The sequence below is a fragment of the Pavona decussata genome, unplaced genomic scaffold (assembly GCF_977016875.1).
Source record: "Pavona decussata unplaced genomic scaffold, jaPavDecu1.1 SCAFFOLD_239, whole genome shotgun sequence".
Classification (NCBI taxonomy): domain Eukaryota; kingdom Metazoa; phylum Cnidaria; class Anthozoa; order Scleractinia; family Agariciidae; genus Pavona; species Pavona decussata.
Window position 1 is genome coordinate 5,001 of NW_028145644.1, and position 20,090 is coordinate 25,090.

General features: G+C 39.0%; 2 protein-coding genes and 4 pseudogenes across 2 annotated transcripts in view; 2 read left to right on the plus strand and 4 right to left on the minus strand.

Annotated features, from left to right (window-relative positions):
• LOC146457576 (uncharacterized) overlaps window positions 1–439 on the minus strand; it is a 518-nt gene extending 79 nt beyond the window's left edge. Inside the window, exon 1 of the mRNA XM_085091796.1 lies at window positions 1–439. This exon is cut by the window's left edge and continues 79 nt beyond it. Within this exon, the coding sequence (XP_084947922.1) occupies window positions 1–434 (434 nt within the window). The 5' untranslated portion in view covers window positions 435–439.
• A 176-nt stretch (window positions 440–615) lies between these two features.
• On the minus strand, window positions 616–1,931 carry LOC146457577 (uncharacterized). The gene is made up of 3 exons (XM_085091800.1): window positions 1,675–1,931; window positions 1,159–1,320; window positions 616–753 (listed from the first exon to the last, which is right to left on the minus strand). The coding sequence occupies exons 1-3, from the start codon at window positions 1,779–1,781 to the stop codon at window positions 675–677; spliced, it is 348 nt and encodes a 115-aa protein (XP_084947926.1). The 5' UTR covers window positions 1,782–1,931; the 3' UTR covers window positions 616–674.
• Window positions 1,932–8,665: 6,734 nt separating this feature from the next.
• On the minus strand, window positions 8,666–9,586 carry LOC146457578 (uncharacterized; annotated as a pseudogene).
• A 3,034-nt stretch (window positions 9,587–12,620) lies between these two features.
• On the plus strand, window positions 12,621–13,491 carry LOC146457579 (uncharacterized; annotated as a pseudogene).
• Window positions 13,492–13,815: 324 nt separating this feature from the next.
• On the minus strand, window positions 13,816–14,458 carry LOC146457580 (uncharacterized; annotated as a pseudogene).
• A 680-nt stretch (window positions 14,459–15,138) lies between these two features.
• LOC146457581 (uncharacterized) lies at window positions 15,139–20,090 on the plus strand (annotated as a pseudogene).

Sequence of the window (20,090 nt, forward strand, 5' to 3'; positions counted from 1 at the left end):
TCAGTCACAACTTCCTTCAAATTGATAACATTCTTCATATTCATTATTGCACGCTTAAGGGCCTCCTTTTCCATGCATGGAGACTTGCCTCCAACTTCCCGTTTGTCAAGGCACTCCAAATGAATAATAAAATCTTGCATGGCATTTGTCACCATGACAAAGTATGTGAGATACTTTGCAGAGTGACCTGGAGAATCACTCTGCCCATCTCCACTCACGATGACGTCCAAACTGCCAATTAGGGAAATGATGTTTGAACGAAGCCACTGCCACCACTCGTCAATTGCAGGGACATAGTAAAACTTCTGAGCACGAAAGAAGGAGGCCTTTGAAGAACAGGACAAGCCTAAGAAATGGCTCATCAGTTCCACCTTGGTAAAGTTGTTGCCACATAACAGGATTGCCGCAGAGAATTGAAGATTGTTGGCATACATTCCACTGTATTTCTCGGAGGAACTCCTCTTGCCTTTGTGACCATTTGTACATGTCCACCATATCTCCTGTGTACAACCAATAGTCTTTGACTTAACTGTACACCTCCCACAACAGCCAGGCTCCTGACATCTGCCCTTGAACAATTCAAGAATCTTCTCCTCTGAAACCACAAACTTTTTTTCAGTTATCCGTGTCAGCTCTTCTGTATGGTCATAAATTTCTTCTGCCCGTGAAAACTGTCATCCTGGCCCAACAGGGTACTTGCAAAACAGTGGTTCATCATTGTGATCCTGACTGCAGTCTTCTACCTCACTTTCACTGGAAGCAAAAAAAAAAAAAATCAGTCCCTTTGGTTCTGACATTAAAGATCTCCACTTTCTGATTGTTTAGCTATTTTTAAATTTGTTTGATATTGTGAAATCATTTTTTAGGTAATTTTATTTTATTTCATTTTTAATTTGCAGGGCCCCACTGAAAACCGCCAAGGCGAGTGGGCTGCCTGGATAAATATTATTATTATTATTATTATTATTATTATTATTATTATTATTATTATTATTATCGGAGGTATGCATATGGGTTATTGACCAAGTACAGGCAGCTCCAGCCATAAAGTAAAATAGTGATTCTGAGGATAACACTTTATACATTGAATTGATCTAGATTTTTTCTTACATTGGGTGTAATCAAAGGTGAGTATATTTAATTTGTAAACACAATTACCTAACAATCTCCTCTAGCTCTTCATCACCAAGTTCATCATCCTCATTGTCTTCATTTTCCTCTTCAATGTCACTTTGATCACTGCCACTCTCACTACTGGAACTGGAGCTACTTGCATCATTATCACTACGGTCCTCCAAAAATGACAGAAAATTCTGAAGGCTACAGAGAGCAAAGGAAAAAATTTAAAAACAAATTTGTCATGTGAAAAGACAAAAATCAACAGATGATAACAGGAAAACAGTTCAATCAAATTATAATGTGCACCTTATTTGAGTATGAGGATGCAATAAAATTATTTACCTAAAGTGTTGCTAGTAAAATATTTTGGACAACTTGAGATTTTTGCAACCCATTGAACTTTAAAAGTGGAATTTGTGCAGTAAAAACTGATGACATAAATGGCTTCAAATTGACCTAACCATGCTGGTTGAAACGTGTGGCAAGTCTCTGAAATGTAAAATAAAATAAAACTCTAAACAGTATGTTATAAAGTAAACACCAAAGAAAACATACTTAGTTTCATTTAATTCTTCTTTGTTGCTGTTGACAGTTTCATTGATGACATTGTCGTCAGAATCGTCATCAGAGCTATCAGACTGGAAGTTTTTGCCAGGAGTCATTATGACTGACCCATCCAAAATTTCATAACTTTGACTTTCGTCACAGTCGTCTGTGAAGGCTTTGTGGGGTTCATCATCTTTATCACCATCAAATGAATTTTCCACAAGCGAACCTGTCACATCCACAAGACTACAACTCTTGTTGCTGAAAGAAAAATTGAAAATATTTTTTAACATAATTAGAAAATATTATGTGACTAGTCATTAGTCAAGTTCCAATGTTATTGTAGTGACACTGGAAAACATTAATTACAGTACATGTCTTAGTAAGTTTTTAGGAAATGTTTACACATGCTAATATTTGTGGGTCTGAAAATATACAAATGAAAACCTATTACTAGCAAATGGAAAAATTTTGTAATCATCTTCAAGTGATTGCAACACCCACAATCTGCACAAGCTGTCCTTGACCAAAGAACCACACAAGGACATGTGGGTCAACTTCAAACTTACCCCCACCCTCTACACCCCTATCTACATAAAATAGCAATTTTCTGTTTACAAAAAAGAAGGACTCCATTGATTGTTTACAAATGCATTCTACAGTACAGTGGAAACATGCAAACTACATTTCAGAATAAAAGATCTGTAATTTATGCTTTATACACGTAACAGGGTAGGGTAAAAAATGTTTTCTTCGGTTTACGAATTACATTGACTGACCTTTTGACAACCTGACTCAGATGGCAACTGTCATTCAGGTTGTCAAAGTGTCAATCAATGTCATCTCAAGCAGTCCTTCTCAGGAATACCCTCACCCAGACAACCAACTTTTACTAACCTATGACTCCTGGGTTCAAATCATTTACAAAACCAATGATTGTTGCCAACAACATAAGGGGACAGTTCATGCGAGAAGTGGCACCTCCATTTTCTATTCGGATTTGGGGTTGAAGTAACTGGAACTGGAAGAAATTTAGCATATTTCAGCATACCACTTACAGACAAGAGGATGACCGAAATTGTAGTAGTTAGCAAAACACGTGTGTTTGTTTACCAGATGATGAAGCAGCGGTCTTTCTTTTCAGCTGTTTTTTTGCACTTTCCTTCCTTAGTCAAACAGCTTGCGTGCCCTCCTTGTTCAACCTAAAACAGAACGATTCTTGTAAATTAAAATCCTTAATCAAAGCATGCAAATTAAACGCAGTTGTCAGGAGGGAATCAGTGCGCGATAACAACACATAATAGGCTAAAGAAATCTTAGTTGTCTTCGTTAAGAAAATGGCAAATTACAGCAATTGGACTTCACTTCTGCAAGCAAACAAAAGCAACAGAAATTATTGAAGTATACAGTATAACCACTGACCTTTGCAACCTTGCCATTTCCAACGAAAGCAGATGAGCCGCAAAATCGGTCTGTATTAAACAGGCTTAATCCGTTATAAATTTTCCACGTTTGATGGACAAGTTTTGTAAACTATACACGACTTCTAGAGCCACTCCAGATTGCCCGGTTTAACTTATGGGCTTCCAGAGATTCCACTGAACGTCCCGTCGCCAGTCGGCCACGAAGTCTCTTTGGACCATCCATCGACTAAAAATGTCGATTTCGGCGGCTAAATCTTCTATTTCTGACGTCAAGATATCAAATGTGAATAAGGGAGAAACGAGGACTCGGAAAAAAACACGGAGGGTCGTGGGTTCAAATCCCATCTGGGACTTTTTTCCCTAGTCTTCGTTTCTCCCTTATTCACATTTGCTATCTTGTTGTTCTTATTTCTGATGTCGCCGTGTTTTACGATTCTGTTCCTTAAATTAAATGCTTTGCTGGCTTGACTGGCCTCACAATAGGCGTAGAGTGGAAAAATAAAAACCCGACTACCACCGAGCGAGAATTTCTTTGGTCGCGTGACTCGCGAGATTGACGATGAAGAATTGACTGTGAGACGCGCTTGGAGGTGGGAAATTTGATGCGGAAAGCCGCGCCACGTCTCAGGGGTGGACAATTCCCAGGCAACAGTTTGACATTAGAGTAGACAGAAGCATGTGAAAACCACGTCCAATGATGCTCTTACCTAGATTGATCTTCATTGCTCCCATTTCAGATCTAGAACCTAGCTACAGCTGGCTAACGTCAATGTTCTCACCAGGTGGCTTTAAATCCGTGGGTACAAAGCGCGCAGAGAAGACAAAGAATGCGGAAATGGTACCGGAAAACGTTCAGGGAGCCACTGAAGAAGCAATATTCCTTTTCTCTTGCCCTCAAGATGGGTGTGTCCAGATATTTCAAAGACTATCTTCTCTTGAGAAACACCTGTCTTTAGAAAAATGCACGCAATCTTTAGAGAAGAGGTCTTTGTTAGACCTTGCTAAATTAGGCTACAAAGCCCAATTAGAAGAGGGTGCGGGGCACATCACCATCACTGCTCCAGTTATAGAAGGGGCTCTAGACGACATGTACATCAAAGAAGGATGGGCTCTAAAGTGCGCCAAAAAGCCCTATCGATTTAATAACACTCGGAAAGTAGCGACCACCCATAATGTCAAGGATATGTGGTCGCTTGCGGGAGGTGGTCACTTACCAGAGGTCAGACCACAGGGGGTCTAAATTTCGGGTAATTTGCGTATGGTAATTGCAGAGACCTAACCCTTTTGCCAGTGCTTATCAAAACCCAAAGTAATAACTTTTCTTTAGACTACCTAATTTAGGAGATAACAGTATTTTTGCAATGTTACATTTCAAGCGTAAAACATCTACAACCAGTTCGCGTTTGTTTGTTACATAATCAAGTTGACCTTCTTTATCACCACAATTTTTCTGTTGAGTAATACAAAGTTGAGAGAGTCATCACCGGTCATGCTATTTACAAGATAAGAGAGTTTCTTTCTTACAAGGGATTCAACCTAATTAACTGTTATTTCAGTGTTAAACTAGTGCTAAACTATTTCGGGAGACACTTCCGGTAGATCTGGCGGTGATATTTTAATACGGCATCCTCTGTAATTATGTGGCCAATATGTTACAGCGACACATTTTGCAATTTCCGCCTGGGAGAGATACAGTAGGGATACAGCAGATTGTGCGTCAAGTGGTCACCTACAGGAGGTCAAAAACCATTGAAATTTTTAAAGGCCGAGTTTCACGGTTAAGCGCATGCGCGAGCAGAAATTGCAAGTGGTCCGATGACGTCAGAAATTTTTTTTTGAGATCTGCGTGACTATGCTATCCTCAATGGTCCTCAATTAAAAGTCCAATAGCTGAACTCCTAGCATTAGGCAGTTTTTGGCTAGGCAGTGATCGGTTACCTCCTTGGGCTAACAGCAACTTGCATTCGCTGTCAAGGGCTTTATCGCCACTCAGCTTGTGTTGTTCCAAATGTCTTGAAACGTCTCTTTCACATTGTTTCAGGAAATCACTTCTGTCTGCCCTGGATAATCACTGCTCAATCAGCAAGCTGTTGCGCTCTCCTGTAGGAAGGAAAAACTGCACGATGGCGAAGCCATAGAGATCAGCACACAGGAAAAATCCTTCTAGCCAAGCGTGGCTGGAGGTTTTGTTAGTATCTTTCGTAAGTCATAATTCGATTAGCAGTAACATTACCACAGCACGTGCAAAAAAAAGAAAGAATTGTGAAAATCCGTCTGACGTAAGATCTCGGTTACGCTGAATACCTACAATACAGTACCATGATGATGTTTTCATCTACTGAACGTAGACCTTTCTTTATTTTACTTCTTTTTAATTTCCTCTTATAGGCAAAAACATAATAAGGAAGGTGAGATACATTTATTTCGCTGCAATATTTCCATGACATAAAGCCGCTTGCGTCGACCCGATATTCGCAACCTCATGTGATTACGTGACTTCTTGAATGACGTCTTGCGGGTCACGGGAAAGGGTCATTCCTGTTGCTTATTACAACTGGTTGATGATTGATATCTTTGCTCATTTCTGCCATAAGAAGTTGAAATTGAATGGAAACCAGTATTTTCCAGCGCATTGGTGCTTGTATCGTTCTCAAGGAAGGCGATATTATTATAAACTGCTGTACGTCATCCACCGTGGGAATGTTCCCAGGTTCAGTTGAATTCACAGATTGCTATGTTTTCAAAATACCCTTTAATCTCTGATTTAGCTATCCTTATACACGATCAACACACCACTTATGAAGGGAGGAAGTCACTCAAGGACAGACGATAACGGTAAGTCGTTCATTTCGGGTGAAATGAAATCCTTTAGATGTCTTTGACGAATCAACTCCCAATTTGCATACAATTAATAACCGCTAGTATGCCATGACAGTTTATTTTACTGGCATGGGAAATTTTTATTTCCAAAGCTGTAACTTTCCAAGATTACAGTACAATGACTAAGCTTTCTTTTCATATAGATTTCATGATCAAACGACATATACCAGAAACCATTTATTGCAGCCAAAGTTGGCCTTCAATTTATCGCGTAATGAGAGTCACAAATAGTGACCGTATAAATATGCCCATTGTAACAGCCACACACATAAACTTGAGAAAACTATTACATGGTTTTAACGAGTAAACATAAATTAATATTTGTGCCCTGTTTCGTTTTTATAGGATCTTCTTTACGCGCTTACCGTCTCCCTAAAGTTCGGCGAGAATTCGAGTCTTTTGTAGAGCCCAATGTCCCCATTTTACTTGATTTTCAAACTTTTTAAAATTTCTCCCGTTAGATAAAGCGTTGGAATTTTTTGATATTTTTTCTTAAGTTGGTTGACCCTAAGGGATGTTTTGGCCAAATAAAAAAAATCCGATTTTTCGTGAGTGTCTTTCAATTTTCGATTTTCTCAGAATTTAGCTCTTAAGAGCTTCGAACTTGCAGCCGAACGGTTGACATATCCTGCATGAGCTGACTTTGAAGTCGATGTTATGCTCCAAAACAGATTCCAACTTTTGACGAAGGCGGCTGTGTTGTTCAATATTAAACATGCACGGTTCGCCAATCAGGGAAATCACGCAAAGAAGACAAATCATGTCTTTCGCCTTTGATCTTACCTAAAAAAAAAAACACTTCTTTATCTGTGTTTTTGGCGAGCTGTAAATACTCTGCAAATCCTCGATTGAACTGCATGGCGTTGAAGCCATGAGAATCGAAAATGCTCGCGGGAACCTTGCGGGAGCATAGTGGTGTCAATTTTCAACTTTCGTCCTGCGAGTGAGGCTCAGCGAGGTTCGGTTACATTTTAAAATGGAGCATGCTCAATAGGGAATATCAAAAGCGCTAGCAGTCTCCTTCCTTTTCCCGACTGATCTAGGAAGATCGAAGAGACTCTGCTCGCAGGGTACCTAAGTCCTCACCCGTTGCTCAGAACTGTTTTCAGTCAAAGACATTTGTAATTTTGTGGAAATATGGGAATTGTCACATGCCCATAAAACTTATGCAATTATGCAGAAAGTTTTTGGTGACATGAATGCCACTTAACCTGTAGATGTTGCTGATGAATTCTCTTCAGATGAGGAAGAATCATCGCCAGAAGACTGTGATGACCTTGGATTAGATGCCAACCTTGGTGAAATGGCAGTGGATGAACTGACTCTCGCTGACATGGATAATTCACAGAATGAATCCATTGACAATCTTCGTAGCAATGTCCCATTTTCTGCTCTAAATGTATTACTGAACTCGAGTTTTGATGCAGTCTTTTAAAACTGGATATTTTAACTCAATAAATTGTAAAGTTTTAAAGCTAAAAACTTGTGCTGAAAAGTATATTTAGAGCAGAAAACAGATCATCCTGTTAATTTAAATCATCCACATCAGCTAGAGCCAGTTCATCCATAGCCATTTTAGCAAGTTCACGTTACAAGATGCAGTTGAACCTCTGCTTACGGAAATGTTAAAAACATTTACAAAATGTAAAATTGTAAAAATTGTAAAAACATTTACAAAATGTTAACAGTCTGTAAGATAGACTACCTAGTTTTGACACCCAAAGACAGTTTCTTCTTGTAGTGTGAGATCCATGCAAACAGTCTAGATGTGTCTACATTCTTCAGGGGATCTCCTTGAAAATGCAAGAAGTGCCTCCACAGTCTCCCCTCTTGATACCCCAAAACACTCTTGTCCACTTATTTCTTCACTAGCCCAAAACACTCTTGTCCACTTATTTCTTCACTAGTTCATCCAAGTCTTTAACTGGAAATTGTGCGACATGTTTTCCCAAAGGAACTGAACGCTGCAGACTTTTGTCCATCTTTCCAAACACTGCAAGTGATGGCTTCTCAGCCCTTTCAATTCTTGCCACTGTATTCTCTGTTACATTTTTTTTTAAATGAATAAAGTTATTGACATAGAGCACTTTAAATGCAACAGTACTTGCAGACTTACAATACACAATAATACAATATAACGCCACCAACTTAACAATACAACACTTCTAACTTAGGTATTAATCGAAAAATGGAAAAACGTATTGACTGCAATCTTAACATTCATGATGTAATATAATATATAGTATCCGGTAGTCAGCAAATTATGTTAAACTAACTCTAGCTACCATAAATAAAGTTCCATTTATTATAGAAATCTTTGAGCGTGTTATTCTTGATACTAATGTATATTTCTGTTTGTAATTTGATATTTACTTTTGCTAGAAAGTTGGTTATGTTGGGAAGAACTCCGAATAAAGTTGATTGGAGTTGATAAATAAGTTCTAAGCTGACATATGTAAAGAGACTACCGGTAAATAAAAAATCACAACAAACAAAGCCTACTGTCAGCAAATGAGACACATTTGGTGGAATATAAACAATAATGTCTCATATGTACATAAGCAAAAAATGGAACGAGAATAAATAAAACACATTTAGTTAATTTACCTACAATTTGATAAGCCATTACACTTAACAATAAACTAGTGGCAGGGAAAGAGCAGATGCCTTATACTAACAATGTATTTCTGTAATGATTATGAATTATCTAAGTCTACCTCAGAGAAGATTCTAATAGGTCTGCCATCGGGGGAAGTTCTAACAAACATCTTACCATCCATTGTCCAAACACTAAGCAACGTACTATCTCTTCTGCGCCTGTTAGCTTGTTCTAATAATCGTCGTCTATAAGTTGTCAGGTTCTCGTTGATAAAAATGCCACGTTGTGTTGTGCTTGGATATCCAGGGAAAAGATCTTTGATTTTAATGTTCTTCAACTGTGTACGCTTCTCGTAAAGGCTTGACTTCGTTTTGTGGCTAACAAATTTCGCGATAATACCTTTTCCTCATCTTAATTTGTGGCAAATCTCGATGTCCTCCAGCTCGACCGTGATGTTAAGAGCTTCGGCTACTTTAATTACACTGTTTTCCGTACTAGAATAGGTGTCTTCCTGAATTCCTTGTATTTGAATGGGGTTTTTACATGTGTATTGTTCAAGGTTATCGAAGTTATCCCATAGTTGCAAAATATCTTCCGTTTGATTACGAAGTTTTTCTTTCGTTGCATTTAGCTGTTCGTTAGTAGAATCCAGGCACGCTTTTAACGCCTTGTTTTCGTTGTTCGTCATTTGTAACGATTCCTTGAGCTCTTTCAGTTCACGGGTGTTGAAATTTATACAGTCCTTTATTTCTTCCAGTTCCCTTCTCAATGCTTTGTTGTCACTCAGAAGCGATGAAACAGAGCACTTGATTGATCGATTGATTGCTAATAGTAAGCTTTTGATTTCTAACAGACTAGGCTCCTCCTCGCTGTCGGCCAGTGATTGAATAACTACGTTTATGTCTCCCTCGTGGTTTCCAGCAGATTCGGAGGCCATGTTTAGTTTCTTCGAAGCTCGAGGCGAAGTTTCTTCTTCAATGGAACCTCTCTCGCCACTCTTGTTTTTCTGAGCGCGCATTTAGTAAAAGGACATTTGTAACTGAGATGTTAATTTGTATTTACCGAGAGTTATTGGGCGTCGCTGCCATACTTCAGCTACGCGGATGGCAAAAAGGATGCGTCCGCACGGCATGACGTCCCTGCGCCTTTTCTTCTCTGTTACATTGACATCGAGATTAGCAATCCCTTGCTTACTGTGATTGTTATTGTGTTCTACTCCAAAGTCAAATGGGATGTTCCTTCCTAAGCCACCATGATTTTTGACTAATCTGTTCCAGGTGAAAACTTCAGCATCACTCTCACTTGGACCCCCATTTACAAGCAGCAACTGGTAAAGGCTCTTAATAGCATACTTGGTCCTGTGAGGATCATCAGCCTTGCACAGTAGCATAAGGTACCTGTACTGTCTGATGATTCTCTTCCCATCACCCTCTGCAACTGCATCCAGGAAGTTTAAAAAGAACAGTCCTTCACTTAGTAGTGCAGTGTTATAATTAAACATGTCATCATCCCTTATGGTAGAACTTGGGACAATGTGGGGGTGGAATAATTGTTGTCAGGGACAACAACTGGGGGGTCATGACTGAGTTCATGTTTCTTTTGACTATTTCTATTATACTTGAAAGACTTTGAACATCCAGGAGATCTACAGGAAATCTACATGGGGAGCAGGGATGGCGCAGTGGTGAGAGCACTCGCCTCCCACCAATGTGGCCCGGGGTCGATTCCTGGGCTCGGTGTCATATGTGGGTTGAGTTTGTTGTTGGTTCTCGTCCTTGCTCCGAGAGGTTTTTCTTCGGGTACTCTGGTTTTCCCCTCTCCTCAAAAACTAACACTTCTAAATTCCAATTCAATCTGGAAAGTGTCCCCAATTAGTGCTCTGCGCTAAAGACATTGAGACTTAAATAAAGTGATTTATTTTTTTTTATATTTAAAACGCCCATATGGGTTTAACTCAATTTGACTGATCATTTTCAGTCTCTCCTGAGCAGAAACCATGGTTTCAATGGTTTTGTCCATCATTTCCTTGTTGACAACAAGTTTGTCAACAATCATTGCTGCTGCATTATGCAATTCAATTTCTTGAAGTTATCCCTGGTTGCTAGGTCTGCAGGGATAGGCAAATTCTTGGGTTGTTCAGTTTTATTGGTTATCCCAAGAATTTTAAAAGCTGTGGCTATGACAAGCCGTGACCTCAAGAATCAAGAAGTCCATGTCTGGTCGGTAGGTCGTGTGGGGATCCTCTCTTACATTTCGGCAGTTGATGATATTTTGATCAAAATAGATAGTGCGCTCATCATCAGAAGAACTTCCAGAGTAGAAGCACCTGAACAGCAGTAACAAAAGAGAGAAAAGACAAGAGAACCATTTTCTTGACATGGCCAGTGACTACAAAACACAACAACACATAAAATCACTCCAGAATCCTGAAAGTAAAGTTGCATTTACCAATGTTCAAGTTGAAGGGGGGAGTGGTGGCAGGCAATACCCTCTCTTCATAATAACAATCCAGTACATAATCCATGTACACATTGAAGGGACCTGGGAGGTTGGGGGATTTTTTGTTGATGGCTCTGTCCATAGATAACTGACATGGTCACCGACACAAAGTTGTTTTACAAACTTCTTCTCTCGATTGACATTAGTGCATGGAAGGTATGACAAATCATGTCCTCTGAAAGATTTTCATTTTTGAACCGCACACCCATGGGTAATGAAATAAAATAAATAAATATTATGTTTTAATTTTGCTACTCAATGTGGAATGTCAAATTCCTGCTCCTAGACCAGGAAGGGTTTTAATACCCCACATGATCCCAGGGGCACCAGATTTAACAGTCAAATGGTAAAAAAGTGCGAAAAAAAAACAAATTTTACAATTAATCATTCTGGTATAAGTATGGCTAAGTGAGTGATCTTTTCTGAGTGTTAATCCTCATAAATCAGCATACTTAACATTAGTTGTGTTTTCCCAGAATATAAACATATAAGAACCCCTCCCTTCCCCCAGAAAAAATGGAAATTGACACTCCAGTTAAACTTCCCCATCTCCCTTGACAAAGGTCAAAACGTTCTACTCCTAAAAGGGCTTTTTGTGCCAAATGCCCTCCTCCCTGGGCACAGTACATGGTCAAGTTCCTTACTAGTACCATAATGTGTTGGTTAGCTCCCACTTGCAAAATCAAATCATTACCAATTTTGCGTTTTTAACTGTTTTTCCCGTACTTAAATGAGGTTTTGGAAGTTAATTTGTGCTATATGAAGTGAATGTAACTTAAAGTAAAATAATAAAAGAACAAAGTTTATCTCCAATACACATGAGCATTTGTATCTTTTTTTTTTGGGGGGGGGGGGGGGGGTGTCTCAAACTAAGACCACTTTACAATTGGCCGCTATATTGGTGCACATTACATGTAAGCACAATGCTACAGTAGTTCACAACAAAAAATGGTTTTATGCACGATTTTTGGCTGTGGGACCCGAAGTGTTCGTGGTAAAGGGGTTTCTATGGCAAGAATACCTTCAGTTATAGCTAATCAAGGTAAAGAAGTGAGGAAACTTTCAGAGGAGAGGTGAAACAAATGGATATCTGCGATCAGTAGAGAAGACCTCACAGAAACGATTTTGGAGCACGGCCAAGTCTGTGGTAAACATTTTATTTGCGGAGAAGCGGCAAAACTGTGGGATAGGTACGATCCAGATTGGGTTCCAACCCAAAATCTAGCTCATGAGAAATGTGATTCTGCCGAAAAGCTTCAAGCCAATCTAGCAGCTGCTACGAAGTGAGACGAGAGAGCCAGATATCATGAGCTGAAAGGTGTTCCGACAGAACATGAGAGACGGCCGCGGGAGAAATCAAGACCAAGAAACAAAAATTAAATGTGCCAGGAGAAAAGGTTATGGATATTTCCTTCGATGTCTACTCAGCAGGGACTGAGAGTGAAAGGGGGACAGTGACACAAACAGAGGAGTTCGACTATTTATTTTGCACCTCAGCTGTAAAACCACCATTCGATGAAACATATTTCGCTAATGACAACGACAAATTTTGATTTTACACGGGATTGCCTGCCTATGATGTGCTACAAACAGTGTACCAAAATGTTTCTGCATTTGTTTTAAAGAAGTCTCCAATTTTATCTAACTTTCAAGAATTTGTTCTCACGCTAATGAAGCTCAAGTTGAACATGCCAATGCAGGATTTTGCATACCGCTTTGGAATTTCACTACCCACTGTTTCAAGAATATTTTTGGCTTGGATGGTGGTTCTTGATGTTCGACTAGCACCCTTAATAAAGTGGCCAGAGCTTGAGGATTTGTGGCGAACCATGCCTCTTTTTCTTTTTTAGTTTGTCTTTGGCAACAAAACTAGAGTAATCATTGACTGTTTTGAAGTGTTTGTTACAAGACATTCAAATCTCTAGGCCCGAGAACAGACTTATTCCAACTACAAGAGTCATAGCACTGTCAAGATTTTGGTTGGAATAAATCCACAAGGGAGCATTTCGTTTGTCTCAAACGCGTGGGGAGGAAGGACTTCAGATAAGTATTTAACAGACAACTGTTCTAAGAAAACTAGTGCCAAGAGATTTAGTGATGGCTGACCGGGGCTTTACTATCCAGAAAAGCCTAATGTTCCACAGAGGTGAACTTGCTATTCCAGTATTCACTATGGGAAAAGACCAGCTGGACCCAGTAGATGTCAAGTGAACAAGTGTCATTGCAAATGTCCGCATACATGTGCAAAGGGTCGTTGGACTGCTAAGGAGAAAGTATACAATTTTTTCTGGAATTTTCCCAATTGATTTCTTGCAGTGTAACCCTAATGGTTCCCAAGAGGCTACAATTCCTATGATTGACAGAATTATTACAGTGTGTGCTGCTTTGACAAACCTGTCCAATGGTATTGTACCTTTGGATTAAAGTAGCAGTGTATTTAAAGATCAGTCTTGTTATGGGCTGTGAAATTACAGCCTGGACTGCTAAATGAGTGCGAGACGACAGAGATTCTTGATAAAATAGGATTTATTTTCTATGATTAGAATGTCATTATAAGTAGGATTTATTTTGACATTTTTGTAGGTTAGTTTGATAGATCAGTTTTTGTATGAGTGCAAAGACGTTTACTGCACAGTCCATGCCATAAAGTAATTTGAGTACTAATATCAGATGATCACGCTGCAACCATGCCATACATTGTATGTGGCTTCTCTTCCAGTCATATGAAATCTGCTCTGTAAAAGAAGTTCAAGTGGTGGGAAAAGGAGTCATAATTCCTCCTTTTAGACCGTAGAGTAAGTGTGAACGCATCCGACTAATATTATATGTTACATTCGTTGAATTCTGTCCATTAACTAAAGTTGTTGCAAAAGCTATTGAAAAGATGCCACAGTCAGAACCATTTTTCTGTTGTTGCACTGGAATACATCAAATTACCTTTAAGGCTGGTCCAGTCAAATCAAAAGCCAGTTCTAGTTACTCTTGTGTCACTGGGGATGAGAGGCTATCATAGACATCAACATAACCAGGAGGACTATTTATGCTACTAAAACATACCCAGTGATTATTATTAATGTGAACTATTTGATAAAACGGTCCCATCATTATGTCAAATTGTCGGACTGAGCCAAGAGTAGGCCTCTGAAATCCTTGTATGATTTGACTGATTCTCTTCAACATTATGTGTGCCTCGTCCCAACCACCCATTTGTGCAAGCAATTAGGCCATATTCATACTGGCCCAGTTTTCCTTCTGGCTCATAGTTGTCGTGAGGAGGCCTGTCCCTAAAAATAGTTTTCACAATTGTTACTCCATCGGCCTCAGAACTGACTGTAGGTGTAGTATTTGTTGTGACATGCATGGCTGGGGGCCATGTAGTGCCTGTACCCATATTGGGCTGTTGTGCATCATTTATCATACATTCTGGACATAACCAAAATTTACTGTTGTTTGGCATTCTCTTTCTGCCCAGACAAGACAAATGAAAAAACTATTAATGCATTAATGCAGTTCATGTTTGTGCACTTAAACAAGGACCCGCACTATATAAGGGATAGCTCCTCCCCCTCTTTGTCACACAATCTCTGCATCAACTTCTAATCCAAGATGGCGGATGATGCGGGGAAGAGAGAAGTGAACCGAGCATTGTCAATGTTTCAAAAAAATAAAACCAAACATTACATTAAAAAGAAAATTGACCGTCAACAGACAGTTTGTGATTAAAATATATGGGTATTATGGATTTTCAGCCATTATAACACTTGAATAAATTGTGTTTTTGTGCGACGAAAATTCTTATTTCCTGCCGTTAGCCGTTCCCGCTAATGCCTTGCAACACACACAATCCCTCAGGCCTCTCCCTGTTGAATAATTTTCATATTCTTGAGCCTTCAGTAATTTGTATTTCGGTCGCTACTATTGTAGACATGTTCAAATCTTGATAAGTCAGGCCGTTGGCATATTTTCACGATTCGATTCAAGGAGACAAAAGACGTTGATCTTTCCCTCCTTGAATCGAACCGTTTTGCGCGTTTTTCCGCCGATTCCCTGTCGAGCTCCATTCGCTGAATCGATCTAAGCGTTGTTTCATTCGATAGAATGGCTGAACCTCCAAGAAAAAAAGCTAAACCGACGACAAGCTGTGCACTGCGAGAGAGAACCACCATCCAGTTGGAGGTTGAACCTGGAGTGAAAGGTTGCTTGAATCGATTGTGTTCACGTCTTCAAAATGTAAAAAGTTCTCTAGGAATACACCAGCGTACCCCACAGGGTAATGTGTTGATGATGGAACGCCTGGTGGCCGGATTCCAAGAGGAGGAAAAGAAGCGAATGGCACGTTTCGATTCGAGTGTGTTTTCAGGCTTTCCGGCTACATCCCTTCTAGATACCTGGTCACAAACAGACGTCCCCCAACTGTACGTATTAGCTACAGGAGAGAACAGTACCGGTTCCTTTGACATCCACACACGGAGTAGGGCCGACAAAAGCTATTTTCTCGTTTCTTACGACGCTGTGAAGCGCCTTATGGAAACCATGGCACACTACAATAGAAACTGTCCACTGTGTGGGTATTCCCTGGACATGTCCTCCTTCGCTGTTCAGCAACACGGACACTGTGCACGTGGTCAGTATGAATTGTGTTGTTGGCCATTCCTTTCGGTGGTTTTCAAGTTCGATCGTTTCTGGGAAATTCATGGCTAATCTGAGGTATAGTGATCTGATAATTTTGGCTTTATGTGTTGAATAAGTTGATATAGTTATTGACTGCCTTGCCATCTGACCATAGTGTGCCGTTGTGCCAATTTATGTTTTCAAGATCTATCAACTTTAGTCTAAAAATGTTACTGCCACTTCTATTACTAGGATGGTGCATGGATTTACATCTTCTGGTGTAACTGAGACCAAATATATTACAACATGCCAGGCAGCCAAAATTGGACATGTTGATGAGAGATAAATTCTCTAATGTCATATAGCCATGGCTTTAAGTGAACTGCGTGATTATGTCTTTTGTCATCTTGTCTCACTGTTGATTCACTGAATGTTCCTCTATAAGTGATATAAATATCCTGTAAGTTTACAAGTTTGATAAAAATATAACAGAACTTTACAAAAACCAATATGTTGACAGGTGCATCTTTGCATAGTACCATTACTCAGGGAGAGATCCTTATAAATAACTGAGTAACAAATTTTAGCAATTATTTCCAAATTAACTGTGCCCATGTATGTTGTGTCCACTTACCTGATGGTTATTTCATTGTTATTGATATGAAGTATTATTGTAACCATTTTTTCTGTAGAGAACTAAATTATTTGACATGTTTGGGAAATGTACTTTATTACATGTTATCTTTACCATGCAGTATATAGTGCATTAGGATACAAACATGCAGTTCAAGTGTTTTATGTGAAGAACTTGGCGGAAGCATGCTTAGAAGCACAACAAGACTGTCGATATCCTCTGCATGGAGATATGAGTATTGTTATGGTTTTACCTGTGGTCTTTGAAGGTAGATTTGTGTATCCTACATAACTGAAATTGTCTGCAGCAGTCCAACACAACCTAGTATCCAATACTAGATAATTCAAGATTCTTATTGTAAATTTCTACTTCATATTTTTAGCATATTTTTCCTTTCATTAAGTGTAAAGCGCATTTGATCATATGTGTATGCTAATTTACACTTTATAAGTATTAAATTATTATTATTATCATCAAGCTGAGGTCTTGTTTTTTGTAATAATAATATCCTGTATTACTAACGGTTTCATCAGGTCACCATGACAGATGCCAGGCACGATTCAAGTTGTGGTGCTCAGCATACAACAGTGACTACTTTATCGTATCAGTGAGCTAATATTTATTGTTATTGTTGACTGTTGGTTATTCCATCTAATGAAAGTATTTTACTGTTGTTACATTGGTAACCGTCAGTCATTCTAAAATGTAGCATTTTGGCAACAACATTTTGGAACTCTATGAGATAAGATAATCCCAATCATGTTAGCTAGAACAAAGGTGTCAAGCAATATTAATAATATAGTGATTTTTTGATGTGCTAAAATTAAGTAACAATAAAAAACAAGTGTAAAAATGATATATATGCTTGGGCTAACTGGACTTCTTTTATGTTATTGTCTTAGCACCAAGAAAGTGATATTTAGTCTGAGCTTGGGCAAGAATAATATGGCATTGGCTGCATCGAGAGAAGTACCAATGACAAAGCAAGTTGTGGAGTCCATTGAAGCTCTAGGTAACTACCATAAATTGGCCTTCTAATATTCTTTTCATATTATGTATAAATTACCATCAAATTTATTTGTAGGTCATTGAGTGGGTGAAGTGGCACATGATTGTGCTGGCGCTGAAGGTGTGATTGAATGGAAAGGGTATCAAGAACTCATATGACAGTTGGCATGGTATGTAATGTCAAGTTTATGTTATCAGAAGTAGCTACGTTGTTGTAATTGAGCAACTGCCATCTCACATAGTTGGGCATGCATGTAAATACCATGATGCACATTTAGCTTTATATAGATTTCAGTACTGTATGTTCACTAAATATATCCTTCCCACATATTTTTTTTTTAAATTCCAAGGTGGGAAAGGGGTCAAGAAAGCGATAAAGAAAGTGGCCACTGGACTAGTACAAGACTCGCAGAGGACTTGGTTCTCAGAATTATCTGACAAAGGTAACCAAGCTATACAATTCCACATTATGTCCTTTTTTATGTATAATTTGTGAATTTTAAACTTTTAGTCAACCATGATTGAGCATTCTATTCCATAGTGTCACTCATGTAATAATCTTTTTCAGTGAAATGCACCAAGACCCACATGTACTACGCAATGAAGAATTGTAATGGTGATGCCGACAACTTAAGAAGTTACATTATCAATGTTGTCGACCACTACAAGGTATACACATGCCTGGTTGCTTCTTCTCGGTGTTATTTTTCCAAACCTGTTCAAAAAGCAATTGTCGTTTTTGACATTTCTTTTTACGTAAGGTGATCATTCCAACTGCAATTCAGAATCCAGATGTAAGCAAGAGGGATATGTGTGTAGTAAGAAACCCCTAACTGACGAGAAAGCCATTGCTGCTTTCAGGAAAGGAATCGAAGGCACCAACATTTACCGTCATGCTAGTGATTATGCCCTGGTAATATTCACTGTATTTTAATATTTATCTTTCTTGGAACAGAATTTTTCTGCCATGCCTCCCTCTTATAAACGCCCTGTGACCCGTGTCTAATAGCCCCTCTCCCCCCCTCCCCACAGACACTTACACACCAAGGATCATCTCAAAAACCAAGGAAGCCATAGGCCAACGCTTCCAACACACTTGTCCAGAATGACAATGAAGACATTGATATCAAACTATGATCGACATTATTAGGCTTTCCATTAGTGCAGATTAGATTAGTCTCCTACTCACAAACTCTATTTTACTCCGCGCGGGAACCACACACCTTGTTTTGTTGACGTTGTTACTGTTGAAGTGAAATAAACGCCTCCCTTTAATGAACGGCTCACATCTATTTACCCCCCCCCCCCCCCCACCTCCACCAGGACCCCTAAAATGTAATACATGCCTCGTGTGTTTATTAGATCATTTATGGTGTGCACATAACATTTAACAATGATATTTCACACAATCTGCGGGAATGGTATTGCACCTTGTTGGCAATGAACTTCTGTGTGACTTTATGTCATAAAATTTCTTTTTAACTATGATTCCTTTTCACTTACCTCACAACAGTGCAGAAATACATTTTGGGTGGAAACGATTCATCTTGTCATGTTGATTTATGCTCCAAAGCATATTCATTTCAACCGGCAAGACAGCTACGACATGAGAATCTAGCTTGCCATTCTTGATTGGGTTTGTAAATTATTCTGTCATGTAGTTTGCTATCCTGGTATCAATTACTGGAAGAGCCAGATTTTCTTATTAATGGGGTGGGTTGGGATGTGGGCCACTTGGTGGGCCCCGCAGACAATAACCCACATCATGTTATGGTGTTATCTAACTCGTGGGTAACTTCTTCAGGTTCAGCCACACAAACCATGCCAGTCTGGGAGCATGGAATTGCTTGCAGGAGTTTTATTTTGAGGTTCTGCAACTTGCTTTATTTTGTGGAAAATGTTCTGCAATTCAGGATGACTGACATCTGTTGGGAAGTTACATAGAATGTAATTATTGAGCACATTGTTTTGTTTCTGTTTCGGTTTTTTTTTTTGCAGGGGGGGGGGGAGAATGTTACTATCAATGTGATTATTATAAGAGTACAGTCAAAAAATATTCTAGTTTGCAAACATGCATGTAGTGAACAAGTAACACCATTGAGCTCCACTTCCTTTTTATGATGGGCGTGTTTATTTACTTTTGCTCCCAGAATGAAAATGTTCTCAGGGAAACAACTTCCCTGCAGTGTTACCAAAGGAGCAGAGAACCTGATCGAATGGCCCCCCACCGTGTACTGGCAGACAAGACCTACAAGTTCAAAGATGAGATCTGGATAACCTTTTATAATGCATTATAGTATTCATTCATGTCTTCAAGTTCTCTGCCTTGACATGTCAATTTCATGTCATCATAACGTTCAGTTGACACAGTCAGCGGAAGATTTGGTAGATTTTATTTGGTATAATTTGCATAGTTAGAATGGAAGGATATCAATGTTAACTTTAGAGTGAGCTCCTTGGAGTAATACCCTTGCCACTGTAGGTTTTATCAACAAATAAAAATATTCCAAAGTCCCAAACTATGTAGGGAAAATTGAAGGATTAAGGTGTTACTGTTTATCTGTGTTTTATAGGGTTTTTAAAAATGAAAAAAAAAAATCGCAATAGTAGATCATAATATTATTTGCATTGTTTGATATTGAGCAAGAAGAAGTCTCAATTTGAAATAGTGGTTTTGTTAGGCAATATATGATAATTGATCACAATATTATTTTAGGTAAACGTGAGGAAACTGTATCTTAGCTGTGTGATATGGAAAAATTGGTTTGTG